This window comes from Heptranchias perlo, chromosome 24 (assembly GCF_035084215.1).
Source record: "Heptranchias perlo isolate sHepPer1 chromosome 24, sHepPer1.hap1, whole genome shotgun sequence".
NCBI classification, from domain to species: Eukaryota; Metazoa; Chordata; class Chondrichthyes; order Hexanchiformes; family Hexanchidae; genus Heptranchias; species Heptranchias perlo.
In genome coordinates, this window is record NC_090348.1 from 1,880,124 (window position 1) to 1,903,656 (window position 23,533).

The 23,533-nt window shown below is 50.0% G+C and overlaps 1 protein-coding gene across 1 annotated transcript in view; it reads right to left on the minus strand.

Moving 5' to 3' along the window:
• The window catches only part of LOC137341904 (dynein axonemal heavy chain 3-like), a 490,604-nt gene that overhangs the window by 183,240 nt on the left and 283,831 nt on the right, over window positions 1–23,533 (minus strand). The window contains exons 40-44 of the mRNA XM_068005410.1: window positions 19,603–19,761; window positions 10,999–11,106; window positions 7,403–7,567; window positions 6,090–6,274; window positions 924–1,095 (exon numbers count right to left, since the gene is read on the minus strand). Of these exons, the coding sequence (XP_067861511.1) occupies window positions 924–1,095; window positions 6,090–6,274; window positions 7,403–7,567; window positions 10,999–11,106; window positions 19,603–19,761 (789 nt within the window). The remainder of the gene's footprint in view (window positions 1–923; window positions 1,096–6,089; window positions 6,275–7,402; window positions 7,568–10,998; window positions 11,107–19,602; window positions 19,762–23,533) is intronic.

Consider the following 23,533-nt stretch of genomic DNA (forward strand, 5'->3'; position numbering starts at 1 on the left):
ACTGCAGTCCTGCTCCAATCTCTGCTTTCCTCGTCCTGCCCCAGCCGAGGTGGGGGGGGGGGGGCAGCTCGCTGCTCCTTTCTCTCCCGCTGCATGTAAACGACAGGGGGCAGGCGAGCCTGGAAACCCGCCAGACACCCCTCCCTACTGCCTGTGCCACCCCGCCCCCAGGGACTGCCATGAAAGGGGTGGTGGTAGCCCAGGGGAAGCCTCCGAGCTCCGGGCACCTGTGTCCCCTTTAAGCCGGCTCCGACTCTCCGAGTGCTGTGGTGGAGGTCCCACTTCACCACCACCACATCTTCCTCCCCACGACGGCGGTGGGCTTCCCATTGGTGGCACAGATCCCACCGGGAGCCCACCCTGTGTATTTAATGGGGAGTAGGGGGGAGAGTGGTCCAGGCCAGGTCTGGGCAAAGGGCAGAAGTCCCACCCTTGTTCACATTAGGTCAGTAACTATCACCAGACCTTTCGAAGACATCAACCAAGCACAGGAAGACTAAAACTGGGGACATTTAGTTTACTGATGACTGTGCTCTTGATACAGTCATCAGTAACTGACTGGTACAGTTCTCAATTACTCCTGGAAAGGGAGACTGAGTGACAATTCACTCACGCCAGTCCCTTGTAATAGACCAATCGCATGGCAGACAGATGTGGGTCCCAGGAGTACTGAAAATTGGCCAACACCGCACACTTTGGTTGGACTGGCACAGGCATGACGGGCCGAACGGTCTCCTGGGCTGTAAGATGCTTCTTTTCTGCTGCTGGAATGATTTGATTGACTGTCCAAGTAGTAAGGATAATAAAGCCGGGATAATATTCCACAGATAAAGCACTAAGTGGAAGCCAAACATTGCTCCTTATTCTGTTATCAGTCGCTCAACATTTCAGTTGCAATGAATAACCTTGTCAGCCTGCCTCACCTGTCGGAGTTCAGGGGTGAAGGGGCCAAGGTAGGCCACCACACCGGCACTTAATAATACGTCGCCAATAATGTTCTGGTACGTATCCTCGAGATGTTCGGCAATCTTAGTCCAACGTTCTTTCTCTCCTCCAAGGCCACTGATCAGCTTTTCAGCACGTTCGAGTTTCAACCTGAAAATGACACAGGGCGGTGAGGAGGGTCACAGGGCGGTGAGGAGGGTCACAGGGCGGTGAGGAGGGTCACAGGGCGGAGAGGAGGGTCACAGGGCGGAGAGGAGGGCCACAGGGCGGTGAGGAGGGTCACAGGGCGGTGAGGAGGGTCACAGGGCAGTGAGGAGGGTCACAGGGCGGAGAGGAGGGTCACAGGGTGGAGAGGAGGGTCACAGGGCAGAGAGGAGGGTCACAGGGCGGTGAGGAGGGTCACAGGGCGGTGAGGAGGGTCACAGGGCGGAGAGGAGGGTCACAGGGTGGAGAGGAGGGTCACAGGGCGGAGAGGAGGGTCACAGGGCGGAGAGGAGGGTCACAGGGCGATGAGGAGGGTCACAGGGCGGTGAGGAGGGTCACAGGGCGGTGAGGAGGGTCACAGGGCGGTGAGGAGGGCCACAGGGCGGAGAGGAGGGCCACAGGGCGGTGAGGAGGGTCACAGGGCGGTGAGGAGGGTCACAGGGCGGTGAGGAGGGTCACAGGGCGGTGAGGAGGGTCACAGGGCGGTGAGGAGGGTCACAGGGCGGTGAGGAGGGTCACAGGGCGGTGAGGAGGGTCACAGGGCGGTGAGGAGGGTCACAGGGCGGTGAGGAGGGTCACAGGGCGGTGAGGAGGGCCACAGGGCGGTGAGGAGGGTCACAGGGCGGTGAGGAGGGTCACAGGGCGGTGAGGAGGGCCACAGGGCGGTGAGGAGGGTCACAGGGCGGTGAGGAGGGTCACAGGGCGGTGAGGAGGGCCACAGGGCGGTGAGGAGGGTCACAGGGCGGTGAGGAGGGTCACAGGGCGGTGAGGAGGGCCACAGGGCGGTGAGGAGGGTCACAGGGCAGAGAGGAGGGTCACAGGGCGGAGAGGAGGGTCACAGGGCGGTGAGGAGGGTCACAGGGCGGAGAGGAGGGTCACAGGGCGGAGAGGAGGGTCACAGGGTGATGAGGAGGGTCACAGGGCGGTGAGTAGGGTCACAGGGCGGTGAGGAGGGTCACAGGGTGGTGAGGAGGGCCACAGGGCGGTGAGGAGGGCCACAGGGCGGAGAGGAGGGCCACAGGGCGGTGAGGAGGGTCACAGGGCGGTGAGGAGGGTCACAGGGCGGTGAGGAGGGTCACAGGGCGGTGAGGAGGGTCACAGGGCGGTGAGGAGGGTCACAGGGCGGTGAGGAGGGTCACAGGTCGGTGAGGAGGGTCACAGGGCGGTGAGGAGGGTCACAGGGCGGTGAGGAGGGTCAAAGGGCGGAGAGGAGGGTCACAGGGCGGTGAGGAGGGCCACAGGGCGGTGAGGAGGGTCACAGGGCGGTGAGGAGGGTCACAGGGCGGTGAGGAGGGCCACAGGGCGTTGAGGAGGGTCACAGGGCAGAGAGGAGGGTCATAGGGCGGAGAGGAGGGTCACAGGGCGGTGAGGAGGGTCACAGGGCAGAGAGGAGGGCCACAGGGCGGTGAGGAGGGTCACAGGGCAGAGAGGAGGGTCACAGGGCAGAGAGGAGGGCCACAGGGCGGTGAGGAGGGTCACAGGGCAGAGAGGAGGGTCACAGGGCAGAGAGGAGGGTCACAGGGCGGTGAGGAGGGCCACAGGGCGGTGAGGAGGGTCACAGGGCAGAGAGGAGGGCCACAGTCACAACAGGCAAAAAGCAAAACCCGGAAACAACCAATCCTGCTCACTCTCAGTCAAGCCGAGTACTTAAATCCGTGCTTCTGACAGACTGTCCCACCTCTGCCCCCCTCCCACCCGCTCCCTCCTCCATTCCACTCCAATGATACCCATGGATCCTTTCATTCTTTCCTTAATTAAGATCTTTGATATTTACTTGGGAAGATTCCGTAGATTGTAACATTAACAGCTGAAGGCCGGTATTTGTCGGAGATTGTTCCACACGCAAGAGATCCCCAGACCTCTGAACATCAGTCAGAAGGTTCAAACCCCACTCCAGACAGTCCCGGGGAGTGGAGACCAGAGCTCCAGACAGTCCCGGGGAGGGGAGACCAGAGCTCCAGACAGTCCCGGGGAGTAGAGACCAGAGCTCCAGACAGTCCCGGGGAGGGGAGACCAGAGCTCCAGACAGTCCCGGGGAGGGGAGACCAGAGCTCCAGACAGTCCCGGGGAGTAGAGACCAGAGCTCCAGACAGTCCCGGGGAGTAGAGACCAGAGCTCCAGACAGTCCCGGGGAGGGGAGACCGGAGCTCCAGACAGTCCCGGGGAGTGGAGACCGGAGCTCCAGACAGTCCCGGGGAGTGGAGACCGGAGCCCCAGACAGTCCCGGGGAGGGGAGACCGGAGCTCCAGACAGTCCCGGGGAGTGGAGACCGGAGCTCCAGACAGTCCCGGGGAGGGGAGACCGGAGCTCCAGACAGTCCCGGGGAGCGGAGACCGGAGCTCCAGACAGTCCCGGAGAGTGAAGACCGGAGCTCCAGACATTCACGGGGAGTGGAGACCAGAGCTCCAGACTGTCCCGGGAAGTGGAGCCCGGAGCTCCAGACGGTCCCGGGGAGTGGAGACCGGAGCTCCAGACAGTCCCGGAGAGTGGAGACCGGAGCTCCAGACAGCCCCGGGGAGTGGAGACCGGAGCTCCAGACAGTCCCGGGGAGCGGAGACCGGGGCTCCAGACAGTCCCGGGGAGTGGAGACCGGATCTCCAGACTGTCCCGGGGAGTGGAGACCGGAGCTCCAGACAGTCCCGGGGAGGGGAGACCAGAGCTCCAGACAGTCCCGGGGAGTGGAGACCAGAGCTCCAGACAGTCCCGGGGAGTGGAGACCGGAGCTCCAGAGTGTCCCGGGGAGTGGAGACCGGAGCTCCAGACAGTCCCGGGGAGGGGAGACCAGAGCTCCAGACAGTCCCGGGGAGTGGAGACCAGAGCTCCAGACAGTCCCGGGGAGGGGAGACCGGAACTCCAGACAGTCCCGGGGAGTGGAGACCGGAGCTCCAGACAGTCCCGGGGAGTGGAGACCGGAGCTCCAGACAGTCCCGGGGAGCGGAGACCGGAGCTCCAGACAGTCCCGGGGAGTGGAGACCGGAGCTCCAGACAGTCTCGGGGAGTGGAGAACGGAGCTCCAGACAGTCCCGGGGAGTGGAGACCGGAGCTCCAGACAGTCCCGGAGAGTGGAGACCGGAGCTCCAGACAGTCCCGGGAAGTGGAGACCGGAGCTCCAGACTGTCCCGGAGAGTGGAGACCGGAGCTCCAGACAGTCCCGGGGAGTGGAGACCGGAGCTCCAGACAGTCCTGGGGAGTGGAGACCGGAGCTCCAGACAGTCCCGGGAAGTGGAGACCGGAGCTCCAGACAGTCCCGGGGAGTGGAGACCGGAGCTCCAGACAGTCCCGGGGAGTGGAGACCGGAGCGCCAGACAGTCCCGGAGAGTGGAGACTGGAGTTCCTGACATTCCCGGGGAGTGGAGACCAGAGCTCCAGACTGTCCCGGGAAGTGGAGCCCGGAGCTCCAGACTGTCCCGGGAAGTGGAGCCCGGAGCTCCAGACGGTCCCGGAGAGTGGAGACCGGAGCTCCAGACAGCCCCGGGGAGTGGAGACCGGAGCTCCAGACAGTCCCGGGGAGCGGAGACCGGGGCTCCAGACAGTCCCGGGGAGTGGAGACCGGAGCTCCAGACTGTCCCGGGGAGTGGAGACCGGAGCTCCAGACAGTCCCGGGGAGTGGAGACAGGATCTCCAGACTGTCCCGCCGAGTGGAGACCGGAGCTCCAGACTGTCCCGGGGAGTGGAGACCGGAGCTCCAGTCAGTCCCGGGGAGTGGAGACCGGAGCTCCAGACAGTCCCGGGGAGCGGAGACCGGAGCTCCAGACAGTCCCGGAGAGTGGAGACAGGAGCTCCAGACTGTCCCGGGGAGTGGAGACCGGAGCTCCAGACAGTCCTGGGGAGTGGAGACCGGAGCTCCAGACAGTCTCGGGGAGTGGAGACCGGAGCTCCAGACAGTCTCGGAGAGTGGAGACCGGAGTTCCAGACTGTCCCGGGGAGTGGAGACCGGAGCTCCAGACTGTCCCGGGGAGTGGAGACCGGAGCTCCAGACAGTCCCGGGGAGCGGAGACCGGAGCTCCAGACATTCCCGGGGAGCGGAGACCGGAGCTCCAGACAGTCCCGGGGAGTGGAGACTGGAGCTCCAGACAGTCCCGGGGAGTGAAGACCGGAGCTCCAGACAGTCCCGGGGAGTGAAGACCGGAGCTCCAGACAGTCCCGGGGAGCGGAGACCGGAGCTCCAGACATTCCCGGGGAGTGGAGACCGGAGCTCCAGACAGTCTCGGGGAGTGGAGACCGGAGCTCCAGACTGTCTCGGGGAGTGGAGACCGGAGCTCCAGACAGTCCCGGGGAGTGAAGACTGGAGCTCCAGACTGTCCCGGGGAGTGGAGACCGGAGCTCCAGACAGTCCCGGGGAGTGGAGACTGGAGCTCCAGACAGTCCCGGGGAGTGGAGACCGGAGCTCCAGACAGTCCCGGGGAGTGGAGACAGGATCTCCAGACAGTCCCGGGGAGTGGAGACCGGAGCTCCAGACATTCCCGGGGAGTGGAGACAGGATCTCCAGACAGTCCCGGGGAGTGGAGACCGGAGCTCCAGACATTCCCGGGGAGTGGAGACCGGAGCTCCAGACAGTCCCGGGGAGTGGAGACAGGATCTCCAGACTGTCCCGCCGAGTGGAGACCGGAGCTCCAGACTGTCCCGGGGAGTGGAGACCAGAGCTCTGGGTCGACATCACTTTATATGCATTCAGAACACGATATAATATGTGGTAAATTGATATGAAAGAACTTGCATTTATATGGCACCTTTCGTGACCTCAGGATGTCCCAAAGCATTTTACAGTCAATTAAGTACTTTTCAAGCATTGCCACAGTTGTAATGTCGGCAATGCAGCAGCCAATTTGCACACAACACACCAATGGATATTACAGATTACTGTGCAGCTTGTTAATAGTCCTGAGCAATGTGCAGGGTATGGCGTTCAGGGAAACCCGTGCTCTATTAAGGGGACTCACTGTGTCATCTCGATGCTTTCTTCCAGCTGCTTCTTTTCGGCAAGTTTCTGTGCGAGCCGGTTCTGGAGGACGTCCAGCTTACTCCTGATCTCCATCAACTCAGACCTCTTCTTGTTCAGTTTCTCCATTTGGATTTTCAGCTCTTCTTCCGCTTCCGCCAGCTTCTGTCGCTTGGGGGCGACTATCTGAAAGAGACACGCACGTTTATACCAGACTGGGAAAGAAAGCATGTGTTACTCAGTGTGGAACACCACCAGACGACCCCCACCACCAGACGATCCCCACCACCAGACGACCCCCACCACCAGACGACCCCCACCACCAGACGACCCCCACCACCAGACGACCCCCACAATCAGACGATCCCCACCACCAGACGATCCCCACCACCAGACAACCCCCACAACCAAACGATCCCCACCACCAGACGACCCCCACCACCAGACGATCCCCACCACCAGACGACCCCCACAACCAGACGACCCCCACCACCAGACGACCCCCACAACCAGACGACCCCCACCACCAGACGACCCCCACCACCAGACGACCCCCACAACCAGACGACCCCCACAACCAGACGATCCCCACCACCAGACGACCCCCACAACCAGACGACCCCCACCACCAGACGACCCCCACCACCAGACGACCCCCACCACCAGACGACCCCCACCACCAGACGACCCCCACCACCAGACGACCCCCACCACCAGACGACCCCCACCACCAGACGACCCCCACCACCAGACGACCCCCACCACTACAAGGGTGGGGAGATGTCTAGAAGAGCTGGTGTGGAACCTGAAAGGGCCAGAGATGTAGAAACCTCTCAGCTTCGTAGAACCCAGCAGAGAGCGAGGCCGACAGAGCAAAGTGTAGGGGCCGGTTTGGAGGGAGAAGTGGCCTCTACTTGCCCTCTCCCTCTATTTACTGAAATGGGGCCATTAACGGCACGACTCTGGGACTACTGCTGACAGTCCAGGCTGAGAGTACTGCTGGCTTGTGGTGTTGATAGGGTGCAAGGGCACTAAATCCTTTTTAAAAGTGATGGGACTGTCTCAATCCTCTTAACGTGAGTTGCCTCCCGAGTGCGTACAGCTGTCCCAATGAACTCCAAGTAGTGATGTATGAAATTTGTGTAATGTATAAACATGGTGTGAACACAATGTACAATAACTCATGGTGACACGTCAATGCTTGACGGCCTGTAAACGCTACATTTCCCTCATTGTGGTCGTTCCCTCTCACTTTACTGAGTCTCATGGAACACAATATAAAACTAACAAACTGTATTGTGGTGTGATGTTCACCTTTGCAACTTTATCATAGACTTCAATGGCTCGGACCCAACTGCAGAGGCCCTCACAGGCTGAGGAGACGGTCTTAATGACGGATGGCTGGAATTCAGGGTTGCTGATAAAATCTCTTCGAATGTGGGCTGTCACTTTAGGAGGGATGTTGTCTTTATCAAAATCCTGTGGAGAGTACAACACAGCATTGATAGATGGAAACAAAACAATGAGCAGATGTAGAGAACTGGGACTGCAGTGGCTTCACATAGAGCCTGTTCAGCTCTGGGACCTTGGTTTGAATGTAGCTCAGATTGATGAGATGTTCTCTGCTGACTCCAGGGGTTCTGAAATGAAATGATGTGGAGATGCCGGTGATGGACTGGGGTTGACAATTGTAAACAATTTTACAACACCAAGTTATAGTCCAGCAATTTTATTTGAAATTCACACGCTTTCGGAGGCTACCTCCTTCCTCAGGTGAACGTGAATTTCCTCAGGTGAACGTGAATTTCCACATTCACCTGAGGAAGGAGGAAGCCTCCAAAAGCTTGTGAATTTCAAATAAAATTGCTGGACTATAACTTGGTGTTGTAAAATTGTTTAGAAATGAAATGAGTTATTGCCGTCTCAATCTAATTCCAAATGGGAACAAGTTTACATCACAAAAAAAGGCTCAGCCTAAATTAACTCTTAATTGAAGCTTTGAGAACAACAGTATGGGAACTGGGAATGTTGCGTTGCTGCAATACAGGCTGCCCTCCTGAATATGAGGTCAATTTCTGTAACAGGACGCTTTTATGACTAGTGCCTTGTTGCGAGTGTCTCAAAGCCGGCTCCAATAGTGCAGGATGATGCTGCCAGTGTCTACCCATCAGTGAGAGCCTCCCCCAGAGCTGTCTCCACACTACCTTTTCCTCGTTGGCATCAGAGACAAATTTGATCGAGCTGCGGAGGCACACTTTCATTTTCTGAAACTTCAGGCAGCCTAAGTTCAAATTTCATCTTATTTGTTAATCAAGATGCTGTACAGGGCATCGAGCCATTCGAATATCAAGCCATAGTTTCCCAGACCGTCACTGACCTCATCTCCTTTGGAGATCTTCCCCCCACAACCGTATCTGTCCCATTTCCCGCACCACTGCCCTCGCCTCTTCCCCTCCCTCCCAGAACCAAGATAGAGTCCTCCTTGTCCTCACCTCCCGCCCCACCAGCTTCCACATCCAACATATCATCCTCCACCATTTCCGCCACCTCCAACGCAATGCCACCACCAAGCACATCTTCCCCTCCGCCACACCCTGGTCCACTTTTCCATCACCCCCAACACCTGCTCCCCTTCCCCCAGTACCTTCCCATGTGAGCGCAGGAGATGCAACCCCTGCCCTTTCACCTCCTCCCTTTTCACCGTCCAGGGCCCCACACACTCCTTCCAGGTGAAACAGCGATTTACTTGTACTTCTTTCAACTTAGTACACTGTATTCACTGCTCAGGGGGTGGTCTCCTCGACAATCCGGAGACCAAACGCAGATTGGGTGATTGCTTTGCTGAACATCTCCGCTCAGTCCACAAGCATGACCCTGACTTGCCATTTTAATTCCCCGTCCCCTCCCACTCTGACCTTGGCCTCTTACACTGTTCAAATGAAACTCAACGGACGCTCGAGGAACAGCACCTCATCTTTCGATTAGGCACGTCACAACCTTCCAGACTCAACACTGATCTCAATCACTTCAGATCTTAACCACTGCTCCCATTTTTTCGGACAGCAGGTGCTGCTAATGCTTCTGCTGTTGCCATTTACAGCTCCTCTAGACCCGTCTTTTGTTTCTTAACTTGTCCCATTCCCACCCTCCTTGCCTTGCACCATCATCCCCTTTTGTCATTTAATCACTCCTGCCCTCCACCCTATCACAGACCTTCCCTTTTGTTCTTTCCTCTGTTCCCCCCCACCCCCATTTCCCTGGCTCTATATTTGCTTAAAAACTGTTAACTCTAACATTTTCCAGTTCTGACGAAAGGTCTTCGACCTGAAACGTTAACTCTGTTTCTTTCTCCACAGATGCTGCCCAACTTGCTGAGTATTTCCAGCATTTTCTGTTTTTATTTCAGATTTCCAGCATCCGCAGAATTTTGCTTCTGACATTGATTGTGGCCTTACTTGTCTGTTTGACACATATACACCAATCTCCATCACCTCTCCCCATCATAGTACTGTTACTGTAACTGCATGGGCCCCACAGCCAGTGTCTCAGCGGTCCCAGCCTGTGTGTGGGGACTTTACTTTCAATCTGACTCTAATACGGGAGTGCCTTCGACTGTTTGGCTGCAAAAATATTTCAAGCACCGTCAGTTCTCACCTTGGTGAGCAGAACAAATAAGGGGAAAAGATTTTGTATTTTGTACAATCTCTGGAACTCCAACAAAGACACACTTCCTGCCGACACCAAATGTCGCATATTTGGATTTTCAAAAGGCATTTGATTAGGTGCCACACAAGATTAGGGGTTGGGGGGTAATATATTAGCATGGATAGAGGATTGGTTAATGGACAGAAAACAGAGAGTAGGGATAAACGGGTCATTCTCAGGTTGGCAGGCTGTAACTAGTGGGGTACCAAAGGGATCAGTGCTTGGGCCTCAGCTATTTACAATCTATATTAATGACTTAGATGAAGGGACAGAGTATAATGTATCCAAGTTTGCTGACGATACAAAGCTGGGTGGGAAAGTAAGCTGTGAGGAGGACACAAAGAGTCTGCAAAGGGATATAGACAAGTTAATGAGTGGGCAAGAAGGTGGCAGATGGAGTATAATGTGGGGAAATGTGAAGTTATTCACTTTGGTAGGAAGAATAGAAAAGCAGAATTTTTTTAAACGGTGAGAGACTAAGAAATGTTGGTAGTCAGGGGAATTTGGGTGACCTTGTACATGAATTACAGAAAGTTAACATGCAGGTACAGCAAGCAATTAGGAAGGCAAATAATATGTCAGCCTTAATTGCAAGGGAGTTGGAGTATAAGAGTAAGCAGGTCTTGCTGCAATTATATAGGGCTCTGGTGAGACCACACCTGGAGTACTGTGTATAGTTTTGGTCTCTTCATCTGAGGAAGGATATACTTGCAACGAAGGTTCACTAGATTGATTCCTGGGATGAGAGGGTTGTGCTATGAGGAGAGATTGAGTAGAATGGGCCTATACTCTATGGAGTTTAGAAGAATGAGAGGTGATCTCATTGAAGCGTATAACATTTTTAAAGGGCTTGACAAGGTAGATGCTGAGAGATTGTTTCCCCTGGCTGGAGAGACTAGAACTCGGGGTCACAGTCTCAGGAAAAGAGGTCGGCCATTTAGGACTGAGATGAGGAGGAATTTCTTCACTCAGAGGGTTGTGAATCTTTGGAATTCTCTACCCCAGAGGGCTGTGGATGCTCAGTCGTTGAATATATTCAAAACTGAGATTGATGGATTTTTGGACTCTAAAGGGATATGGGGACCGGGCAGGAAAGTGGAGTTGAGGTTGAAGATCAGCCATGATCTGATTGAATGGCGGAGCAGGCTCGAGGGGCCGAATGGCCTACTCCTGCTCCTATTTCTTATGTTCTTTTGTCAGTTTACCTTTAGTGACTCCAGGAATTTCATATCACCAAGCATCTTCCTCGCAGAGGGCCAGTAATCATCTGTGCTCTTCCCGTTTGCATCCACTTTTTTCTCAGGTTTAATTCCCTAAAAAGGGGGACAAAAGTTGAACAGATAATTCTGTGTGTTTCACATTTATAACCCCAGCCGAGGATCTCGCCTGACGCTGTTTATGATCATTCGGAGGATGTTCTGCTTTATCGGGGGGCAGGATTCTACCCTGTCACACACAATATATATATCTACTGCTCAGGTGCAGTCTCATATAACATAATACCCAATTTCCCTTAAAGGCCACAAGGTTTAATTTATATGTGTTCCTGAGCTCAGTTTGAAGTTGGCTAATCTTAGACAGACCCTGTCAATTGGAGGTCAGAGGAAACCAATAGAAAATGACTGGCTTTCTTTCTTTTTTAAAATAATTTTGACACTCTGAAGTGTGACGATATGAAAACTGATACACAGACACACTATACCCTGGTGGAGTGGGGTTAGAGGCTGAGAGAGAGTTAGACCAGGGGATACAGACATAATTCAGTCCCCATTTGAAAGTCATACATTCTGCTCTTAATTTCATATTTCCATATGTTTACATTTATAAAGGAAAGGTCTGTGTGAATGTCAGGACTCTGGACGATGCTTCGCTGCTTCAGGTGGAACTTGATGTGTTGGGGGACTTGGCTCGTGACTGGCAAATGATGTTTAACTTGGAAAAGTGCAGTGTTATGCATGTGGGCAGGGTGAATGCTGAACATACATAAACCCTTCAGGGAAAAGCATTAATAAAGGTGGAGAAAGAAAGAGATCTGGGCGCTCTAGTGCACAGGTCTTTAAAGATTCATGAGTAAATCCGTGAAGTGATATCTAGAGCAAACAGGGTGTTGAGGGGCATTTCTCAGACAAAGCAGAATATTTAGTTCTTGTACAAGACCTTGGTTAAGCCTCAGTTAGAATACAGTGTCTAGTTTTGGTCTCCTCACATAGTGGGTGATATTGAGGCTTTGGAAAGGGTGCAGAGGAGGGCCACTAGACTCATTCCCGGTTTGAAGCATCTCAGCTATCAAGATCGGCTCAAAGAGCTGGGACTCTACAATGTGGAGAAGTGTAGACTTGGGATGATCTGACTGAGAGTCTGTTATAAGATGATGAAGGGAATAGATTGTGTTCCAGTTGCTGGTTTGTTCCAATTAAATACGTTAGGGAGGACCGGGGTTGACAATTTTAAGTTGTATAAGGTCAGATCGCAGTTAGATATCAGGAGGTGATTCTTTTCCCAGAGAATAGTGGGCCCCTGGAACAAGCTCTTGCGGTGGACGCCGAATCGCTGAATTCCTTCACATGAGAGCTGGACCTGTTATTGGCTGGAGATCACCTCTTATAAAAAGTAAGCAATGTAAGGCATAGAATTATCGGGGCCAGAGTGATCTCCTGGACTAGTTTTGATCGCCAGGGGTCGGAGAGAAATTTCCAAGATTTTTTTCCCAAATTGGCCTGGGTTTTGATCTGGTTTTTTGCCTCTCCCAGGAGATCACAAGGTTTCAGGTGGGGTGGGGTGTGTGTATATTGTGATGCACAAGGTATCATGATTGTGTGGGACAAGCTGGATGAACCAAAGGGTCTTTTCCTGTCCATCATTGTTCGTATGTTCATATGTTTGAAACTGCCTATGTAAACTTGTCACGCTGTAATTACACCCTCCCACCAGTGGTGGCACTGCAGTGTCTCAGTTTTGCATTTCCCAGCTCCTGCTCTCCAACCAATTCTACTCCTCTGCTTCACAAATTACCCAAAGTTTTATCAGTTTTATCTAAAAATATATATATATTTTTATATATGAAACAACAGAAATAAATCTGAAATATATAAAAACGTGGTCTAAAAGTGTATGATTATCTGATTTATCTATTTATGATTTTATGATTTATCTCTCTTGTATTTTCCATGGTTCCTTGTTTTAATTCAAGTATCATTTTGATAAATAGTTTATAAAATATTTTCCATTTGCTAGCTCAAAAAAAGTAATAACAATCTCCTTAAAACAGTGTTGCAGAGAATGAAGATCAAGTGCTAAATCTGACCCACTATATTATTTCACAAGGTGAGAGAGGCAGCAGAGGCCCCATGGGACTGTCAAGAGAAATAAGAGGCTACGGAACTGATACTGGAGTGGCAACCCAGAGGTCTTGCATTCAAATCCTTTGTGAAATTGAATTCTGGCTGGCACTAGAAAAATGACCATGAAAGCTGAGTTGTCTTCCCGTCCATCACCAAGAGAGACTTGGTAATACCAACACTGACTGAGCTAGCTGAGTCCTGAAGGTCATAGCTTCCAGACTGCACCTGTGTCAGGTGGTGAGAGAACCAACATGAGGAGGTAACCTACTTGACCTCGTCCTCACCACCCTACCTGTCGCAGTCACGTCTGCCTCAGGACAGCACTGTTGGGAGTGACTGCCACACAGTTCTTGTGAAGACAAAGGCCAGGAATTTCCTCAGAGCTGGTTCCATTCTATCACCGTAACTTCAGCGTAAGTGTGGCCTAAATGGGATTTCCTCCGCTCTTCCGTTGAAGTTATGGCAGCGGAGTGGGAGCAGATCGCAGGAATTCCTGGCCAAAGTCTCATCTCCACCATTGCAGTAAGGCACAGCCACCATGCTAAGTGGGACAGATTAAGGACAGATCTTGCAGCCCAAAACTGGGCATCCATGAGGTGCTGTGGGTCATCAGCAGTAGACCTGTAAACTAGGAGACCAACCCTGGTTCAATGCAGAGTTTAGAAGAGCTTTCTAGGATCAGCACCAGACATAACTTAAGAGATGGCTGCAGAGATAGTGGATGCATTGGTTATGATCTTCCAAAATTCTCTAGATTCTAGAACGGTCCCAGTGGTGTGGAAGGTAGCAAATGTTACCCCACTATTCAAGAAAGGAGGGAGAGAGAAAACAGGGAACTACAGGCCAGTTTGCCTGATATCGGTCGTCAGGAAAATGCTGGAATCCATTAATAAGGAAGTGGTAACAGGATACTTAGAAAATCATAATATGATTAGGCAGAATCAACATGGTTTGATGAAAGGGAAATCATGTTTGACAAATTTATTAGAGTTTTTTGAGGATGTAACTAGCAGAGTAGACAAAGGGGAACCAGTGGATGTAGTATATTTGGATTTTCAAAAGGCATTCGATAAGGTGCCACATAAAAGGTTGTTACACAAGGTAAGGGCTCATGGGGTTGGGGGTAATATATTAGCATGGATGGAGGATTGGTTAACGGACAGAAAACAGAGAGTAGGAATAAACGGGCCATTCTCAGGTTGGCAGGCTGTAACTAGTGAGGTGCCACAAGGATCGGTGCTTGGGCCTCAGCTATTTACAATCTATATTAATGACTTGGATGAAGGGACCAAGTGTAATGTATCCAAGTTTCCTGATGATACAAAGCTAGGTGGGAAAATAAGCTGAGTAGGACACAAAGAGTCTGCAAAGGAATATAGGGCTTTAGTGAGACCTCACCTGGAGAACTGCGTACAGTTTTGGTCTCCTTATCTAAGGGAGGATATACTTGCCTTGGAGGCGGTGCAATGAAGGTTCACCAGATTAATTCCTGGGATGAGAGGGTTGTCCTGTGAGGAGAGGTTGAGTAGACAGGTTAAGTGAGTAGGCAAGAAGGTGGCAGATGGAGTATAATGTGAGGAAATGTATGTTATTCACTTTGGTAGGAAGAATAGAAAAACAGAATATTTTTTAAATGGTGAGAAACTATTAAATGTTGGTGTTCAGAGAGACTTGTGTGTCCTGGTAGAAGAAACACAAAAAGTTAGTATGCAGGTACAGCAGGCAATTTGGAAAGCAAATGGCATGTTGGCCTTTATTGCAAGGGGGTTGGAGTACAAGAGTAAGGAAGTCTTACTACAATTGTACAGGGCTTTAGTGAGACCTCACCTGGAGAACTGCGTACAGTTTTGGTCTCCTTATCTAAGGAGGGATATACTTGCCTTAGAGGGGGTGCAATGAAGGTTCACTAGATTGATTCCTGGGATGAGAGGGTTGTCCTGTGAGGAGAGATTGAGTAGAATGGGCCTATACTCTCTGGAGTTTAGAAGAATGAGAGGTGATCTCATTGAGACATATAAGATTCTGAGAGGGCTTGACAGGGTAGATGCTGAGAGATTGTTTCCCCTAGCTGGAGAGTCTAGAACTAGGGGGCACAGTCTCAGGATAACGGGTCAGCCATTTAGGACTGAGATGAGGAGGAATTTCTTCACTCAGAGGGTTGTGAATCTTTGGAATTCTCTACTCCACAGGGCTGTGGATGCTGAGTCAGTGAATATATTCAAGTCTGAGAGGGATAGATTTTTGGACTCTAGGGGAAATCAGGGATATGGGGATCAGGCAGGAAAGTGGAGTTGAGGTTGACGATCAGCCATGATCTGATTGAGTGGTGGAGCAGGCTCGAGGGGCCGAATGGCCTATTCCTGCTCCTATTTCTTATGTTCATATAACATAGAATGAGGTACGAGCCTCGTGAATCCACAGGGCTACCTGCACTAAACACCAAAAGCAGTAGTTGTAGACAGAGCGAACAATGACCAATGGATCAGAGCAAAGCTCTGTAACACATCACAACCAGTTAAGAATGGTAACTAACAGGAGGAGGAGGCTCCATGAACATCCCCATCCTCAACCATGGTGGATCCCAGCACATGCCCTTTTGGATGAGATGTTAAACTGAGGCCGCGTCTGCCCTCTCAGGTGGATGTAAAAGATCCCACGGCACTATATGAAGAAGAGCAGGTGAGTTCTCTATGGTGTCCTGGCCAATATTTATCCCTCAATGAACACCTAAAGCAGATTTTCTGGTCATTATCACATTGCTGTTTATGGGGCCTTGCTGTGCACAAATTGGCTGCCCCATTTCCTGCATTACAATAGTGACTACACTTCAATAGTGTAGCTATAGATGGCTATAGAGATAATGGATGCATGGTTGTCATCTTCCAAAATTCTACAGATTCTGGAATGGTTCCTGCAGATTGGAGGGTAGCAAATGTAACCCCACTATTTAAGAAAGGAGGGAGAGAGAAAACAGGAAACTACGGACCTGTTAGCTTGACATCAGTAGTAGGGAAAATGCTAGAATCCATTATAAAGGATGTGATAACAGGACACTTAGAAAATAATAATAGGATTTGGCAGAGTCAACATGGATTTATGAAAGAGAAACCATGTTTGACAAACTTACTGGAGTTCTTTGAGGTTGTAACTAGTAGGATAAGGGGAAACCATTGGATGTGGTGTATTTGGATTTTCAGAACGCTTTCGATAAGGTCCCACACAGTTCGAGCACATGGAATTGGGGGTAATATACTGGCATGGATTGAGAATTGGTTAACAGACAGATAGCAGAGAGTAGGAATAAACAGGTCTTTTTCAGGTTGGCAGACTGTGACTAGTTGGGTACCGCAGGGATCAGTGCTTGGGCCCCAGCTATTCACAATCTATATCAATGATTTGGATGAGGGGACCAAATGTAATATTTCCAAGTTTGCTGATGACACAAAACTAGGTGGGAACGTGAGTTGTGAGGAGGATGCAAAGAGGCTTCAAGGGGATATAGACAGGCTAAGTGAGTGGGCAAGAACATGGCAGATGGAATATAATGTGGAAAATGTGAAATTATCCACTTTGGTAGGAAAAACAGAAATGCAGAGTATTTTTTTACATGGTGAGAGATTGGGAAATGTTGATGTTCAAAGGGACCTGGGTGTCCTTGTACATGAGTCACTGAAAACTAACATGCAGGTGCAGCGAGCAATTTGGAAGGCAAATGGTGTGTTGGCCTTTATTACAAGAGGAATTGAGTACAGGAGTAAAGATGTCTTACTGCAGTTATACAGGGCCTTGGTGAGACCGCACCTGGAGTATTGTGTACAATTTTGGTCTCCTTACCTAAGAAAGGATATACTTGCCACAGAGGGACTGCAACGAAGGTTCACCGGATTGATTCCTGGGATGGCGGGATTGTCGTATGAGGAGAGATTGAGTAGATTAGGCCTGTATTCTCTAGAGTTTAGAAGAATGTGAGGTGATCTCATTGAAACATACAAATTTTTTCCGGGTTTGACAGGGTAGATGCAAGGAGGATGTTTCCCCTGGCTGGGGAGTCTAGAACCAGGGGTCACAGTCTCAGAATAAGGGGCTGGCCATTTAGAACTGAGATGAGGAGAAATTTCTTCACTCAGAGGCTGGTGAATCTTTGGAATTCTCTACCCCAGAGGGCTGTGGAGGCTCAGTCATTGAATACATTCAAAACAGAGATCGAAAGATTTCTAGGTATTAAAGGCATCGAGGGATATGCGGATGGTGCAGGAAAATGGTGTTTAGGTAGAAGATCAGCCATGATCTTGTTGAATGGCAGAGAAGGCTCGAGGGGTTGGATGGCTGACTTTTGCTCCTATTTCTTATGTTCTTATGTTGTTCAAAAGTACTTTATTGCATGTGAAGCACTTTGGGGCACTCTGAGGTCACATAAGCTGCTATATAAGCTGGCGAGAGGCTGAGTATTCTACAGCAAGTGACCTCTCAAAGCCTTTCCACCAGCTACGAGGCACTAGTCAGGAGTGTGATGGAATACTCTCCACTTGCCTGGATGGGTGAAGCCACAACAACATTCAAGAAGCTCGACACCATCCAGGCAGAGCGGTTCCCTTGCTCAGTGCCCCTCCACTGGGCTTAATATCCAGCCCCTCCACCACAGGTGCACTGTGGCTGCAGTATGTACGATCTACAGGATGTTACATTCACCCATCACCCCTGTGCTCGCTGATCTACATTGGTTCCCAGCCTGGCAACACCTCAAAATTAAATTTCTCACCTTTGTGTTCAAATCCCTCCATGGCCTCACCCCTCCCTATCTCCATAACCTCCTCTAACCCTACAACCCTCTGAGAACTCTGCGCTCCTCCAATTCTGGCCTTGTGCATCCCCCACTTCCTTCGCTCCACCATTGGCAGCCGTGCCTTCAGCTGCCTAGGCCCTAAACTCTGGAATTCCCTCCCTAAACCCCTCCGCCTCTCTACCTCTCTCTCCTCCTTTAAGATGCTCCTTAAAACCTACTTCTCACCTGTTTTAATATCTCATGTGGCTCGGTGTCACTTTGTGTCTGTTTATGCTCCTGTGAAGCGCTTTGGGGTGTCGTACTAGGTTTAAGGTGCGATATAAATGCAAGGTGTTGTAGAGGTAATTCAATGGAGAAATGTATTCTGTTGATTCATATATTTCATGTAAATATATCAATTTGTTGGGTTACAACCAGCCCCATCTCACTCTAGTGCTTTCAGTCCACTCTCCGAAAAGAGAGGAGAAAACAGGTAGTGCGAGTTTATGATATCCAGTAAACTCAACAAGGGGTCCATGGTTATGTTCCCTGAATCAGGCTATTGTTGAACTAGATATTGGGCAGTAAATCAGATCGTTGGGTCGTGAGATTTGCTCACAGGAGGGACCAGTGACGCTGAACCTGAGAAAATATCTATTGCTGACCTGTGAAGTTTGTAACAGTCAAGGATCAATCCTTGGACTTGGATCTTGGTAGACACAGGATATGTGAACAGTAAGATAGGTCAGTGGCAGACTTCCAAAATATCAACTGGATGGCAGATGAACCAGTGAGCTTTCGTAGCCGGATGTGAATTTAAAGTGTGTACATAATCTTGATATTCTCAATTTGTTTTGAGTATTTTCGTGATGATTTGATACTTTCTCCTGCCCCCTCCAGTGAAGATGTGGAGATGTCGGTGATGGACTGGGGTTGACAAATGTAAAGAATCTTACAACACCAGGTTATAGTCCAACAATTGTTGGACTATTGGACTATAACCTGGTGTTGTAAGACCCTCCAGTGAAGTTATGGCAGTGAAGTGGGAGCCGATCAGAGGAAATTCCCGACCAATGTCGCGTCTCCACCGTGCGGTGTGGCACTGCCACCCCGTGCTATTTGGGAAAGACCAAGGACAGATCTTGAAGCCCAAAACTGGGCATCCATCAGGTGCTGTGGGCCATCAGCAACAGCAGAATTGCATTTTCACCACAATCTGTAACCTCACAACCTGGCATATCCCTCATTCCTCCATCACCATCAAGCCAAGAGGCCAACTCTGGTTCAATACGGAGTGTAGGAGGGCTTGCCAGGAGCAGTACCAGGCGTTCCTTAGAATGAGGTACGAGCTCCAGTGAATCTACTCCACAGGGCTACTGCAGCTGAACACCAAAAGCAGCAGCTGTAGACAGAGCGAAAAATGACTAAAACCAAAGGGGCAAGAATAAAAAGGCAGCATTTATTCCGCAACTCTGGCTGCCCTGAGTCAACCACATGGTGTGTGACTGGAGTCACATATAAGGCAGACCAGGTATGGGTGGCAGGTTCCTTTCCCTGAAAGGGATTTCTGAACTTCGTTGGGTTTTTGCAACAATCTGGTAGCTTGCAGGGTCAGTGTCTGGCCCTGCCCATCAATTACTGGTTTTATTGAATTCACTTTCATTGCATTTCTCAGTTTACAACAGACTCTGTGCTTTGTGTAATACCTTCAAGATACAAATTGCAGCGAGTGTTAGACGGACACCGAATGGAGGACTCTGCATTGTCTTCACCAGGGTGATGTCACTGGCCTTCAGCGTGTCGAGAGCTGCTATAGCAGCATTAAGAGCTGGCATGGCCACACTCAGTTTCTGCTCACACTCAACCTGCAGAAAAATTGCACAGTTACCCACCGATTGTAAGAAGACTTTAGGCAAAAGCAAATAGAATTATTTCAAGCTTCATGGTTGCACCGTTTTTATTATGGCAATCAAAACTTCCATTTGTTTTTGAGAGAGTCAAACGGAATCTTTTTAAACTAAAGCACGTTTCTGTGCTGCTTACACCTCCATGTGTTAAACACATTGGGCTGGATTTTGCTGGAGTGGGGCATCTCGGGGTGTACGCTGTTAGTTGGACTCCTTCCTGCACCCTTCAGCTCGAAATGTTTTGTGCTGTAACTTGCTGGAAGTGGAGCTGATAAGGGAGCGGTGAGGGCAATGGGACATCAGTGGGACCTTAGTGAATGGCAGGACCAACAGTCTATCTCCTTAACCAATGAGATTTAAGGATTGAGAAATATACAGAGGACGGACGGAGATGGAGGGTGAATTAGAGTCAAATCAGGGAAAGAAAGAGAAATAGAGGGAGGGAAAGAAAGATTAGATTAAGAGAGAGGGAAAAAAGAGCCAGTAAGGAAAAGTAAGAAAAAAAAATTAAATTTAAAATTTGATGTTTTAAAAATCTCTAACAACAATTCACTGCCTGAAGGAATGAGATTGAACAATTTAAATTGTTCCATTTCTTGGCCAGAGAAATTGACTGGCATTGTATTAATAATTATCACATCATTAAAGAGGTACTTACACTGTTAAGTTCCAGCCCTAACTTTATGCGGTGAGTTTACTACACAATTAATATGCAAATCCAGCAAGTTCTTAAAAATAACGGGGAGGCTAAGGGTGAGGAGGCATTTGTGCGAAGTAAACGGTAAATCGACCAGCAAGTTCTGGAAATTCGCAACTCACGGCGTATCTCTCCATCCCCTGAACGTGCTGGCCGATTCACGCATTAATAACGGTCTGCGTTGTTAACATGTCGTTATTTTTCCAGCAAGATTCAGCCCATCACGATAGGCCGGGTGTGGTGGGGGGGCGCGGTGACAGTGGATTCTAAAGCTCCCCAAGTAGCTCCGTGTGTCAGCCCAATGTGTGGTGGCCGGTGCTGAACTAGCTGATCTCAGTGAGGGTAAGAGTATTGCACGTGTGGATGTCAGCGGGCTCCTTGGGTCTATGGGACTATACTCCAGCAGGGGTCCCCACCTTCAGGTGCCAGTGGTGGTGCCCGGGGTGGGGGAGATGGGGGGACCACATGGTACAGACAACACCCATTTTATGTTCAGGTGAAGTAAAGTCTGCAGTCCGTGTGAGCAGGATTTTAATTGGAGTGAAGATAAAGTGTTTCTACAAACAAGCCGCAGTTTTCAGAGGGTGGTTTTATTGAGAATAATTAACTGGGGAACTCGGTTATTAACATCTTTTTTCAAAGTTTCATATTGAATGATATAAAATACGGTGAGATCGCGATTGTTTTTGTTTTTGGCCCTCGTTTACTTCATTGTTTCAGGAACAATGTTGGAAAAGAAACCATCACAATAATTTACTCCAGATTTCATATATCCAGCTGAGTTGCATTGCTCGGGTAAAACGCTGTCATAAATAGGGAATAAAAAACTCACCAGGATTTTAAATTAAAAAAATCAATTTGTAATCTTATAATACAGCATCAAGTACAAGAACAAATACACACAGCAAAGCAGGGACATGGAAGACTTTGATTAACCTCACAGGTGCAGTCAATAACCAACTTATATAACACAGCTTTAGAAACATAGAAAATAGGTCAGGAGTAGGCCATTCGGCCCTTCGAACCTGCTCTGCCATTCAATATGATCATGGCTGATCCTCTAGCACAATACCATATTCCCACTCTCTCCCCATGCCCCTTGATGCCTTTTATGTCTAGAAATCTATCTAGATCCTTCTTAAATATATTCAGTGACTTGGCCTCCACAGACTTCTGTGATAGAGAATTCCACAGGTTCACCACCCTCTGAGTGAAGAAATTTCTCCTCATCTCAGTCTTAAATGTCCTACCCCGTATCCTGAGACTGTGACCCCTCGTTCTGGGGAAACACCCTCCCTGCATCCAGTCTGTCCAGCCCTGTCAGGATTTTATATGTTTCAATGAGATCCCCTCTCATTCTTCTAAACTCGAGTGAATACAGGCCTAGTCGACCCACTTGATTGGCACCCCATCCACCACCCTAAACATTCACTCCCTTCACCACCGGCGCACTGTGGCTGCAGTGTGTACCATCCACAGGATGCCCTGCAGCAACTCGCCAAGGCTTCTTCAACAGCACCTCCCAAACCCTCGACCTCTACCACCTAGAAGGGCAAGGGCAGCAGACACATGGGAACAACATCACCTGCACGTTCCCCTCCAAGTTACACACCATCCCGACTTGGAAATATATCGCTGTTGCTTCATCGTCACTGGGTCAAAATCTTGGAACTGCCTACCTAAAAGCACTGTGGGAGAACCTTCACCACACGGACTGCAGCAGTTCAAGAAGGCGGCTCGCCACCACCTTCTCAAGGGCAATTAGGGATGGGCAATAAATGCTGGCCAGCGACGCCCACATCCCATGAACGAATAAAAAAAATCTCTCCTCATACAACAGTCCTGCTATCCCAGGAATCAGTCTGATGAACCTTCGCTGCACTCCTTCTAAGGCAAGTATATCCTTTCTTAGGTAAGGAGACCAAAACTGCACACAATACTCCAGGTGTGGTCTCACCAAGGCCCTGTATAACTGCAGTAAGACATCCTTGATCCTGTACTCAAATCCTCTTGCTATGAAGCTCAGCAGACACTTTTCCTTCAATAACAGGCAAAGAGATACAGTTACCAAGAGATGAGCACAGGCACTACTGCTCATGCTAGTCTGTCCCTGTACCTGGGAATATTCTGCAGTTTCCTTCTTGGGCGCAACCCAGAAGTTAGACCCAATGGTGCCCAATGTCACACCCATTTTGCTGATATCAAGTTATGCCTAAGTATCCTCCCAATCTCATTAGAATATGCTGAACTTAAAATGGGTGTAAGTCAGCATAAACAATTGGGCCCCAAGGAAAGCGCCAAGCCCACACCATATATTTTATTTTTGAGTATTAAAATGATAGATTCACCTCATTTAACCATCGTTGGAAAAGAAACCATCACAATAATTTACTCCAGATTTCATATATCCAGCTGAGTTGCATTGCTCGGGTAAAACGCTGTCATATTAGGCACAGTGTGTTTACGATCCTGCAATCGGAGAAGCTTTTCAATGTGACTTATGCCATAAAAATCCATTCAAAGAAACAGATAATGCCGAGCCGGTCTCAGTGAAGATAATTCTTTTTAAAAAAACGCTCAAAGTATTGCCATTGCAAAGATGAGAAAAATGGTTCTGTTTCCTGCTGCACCTGAAAATCTGGTCACAATGTTGAGAAAGCCTTGAACAAATACAATTGGAGAATACTCGTGCTCGAGAGTTGGGGGCGTGGCCAGTTCTGTGGGCGGAGATTTGTTCAAACCATATCCAATTAGAGGGTGAGAAGGTTGATTCTCAAACAAGCGTACTGAGCTTGAATAAAGGAGACTATGATGGTATGAGAGCAGAATTGATTAAAGTGGACTGGGAAAATAGATTAAAGGGTAAGACGGTACATGAGCAGTGGTGTTCATTTAGGGAGTTATTTTACAACTTTCAAAATAAATATATTCCACTGAGGAAAAAAGGGTGTAAAAGAAATGACAGCCATCCGTGGCTAAGTAAAGAAATCAAGGATAGTATCCGACTAAAAACAAGGACATTTTAGGTAGCCA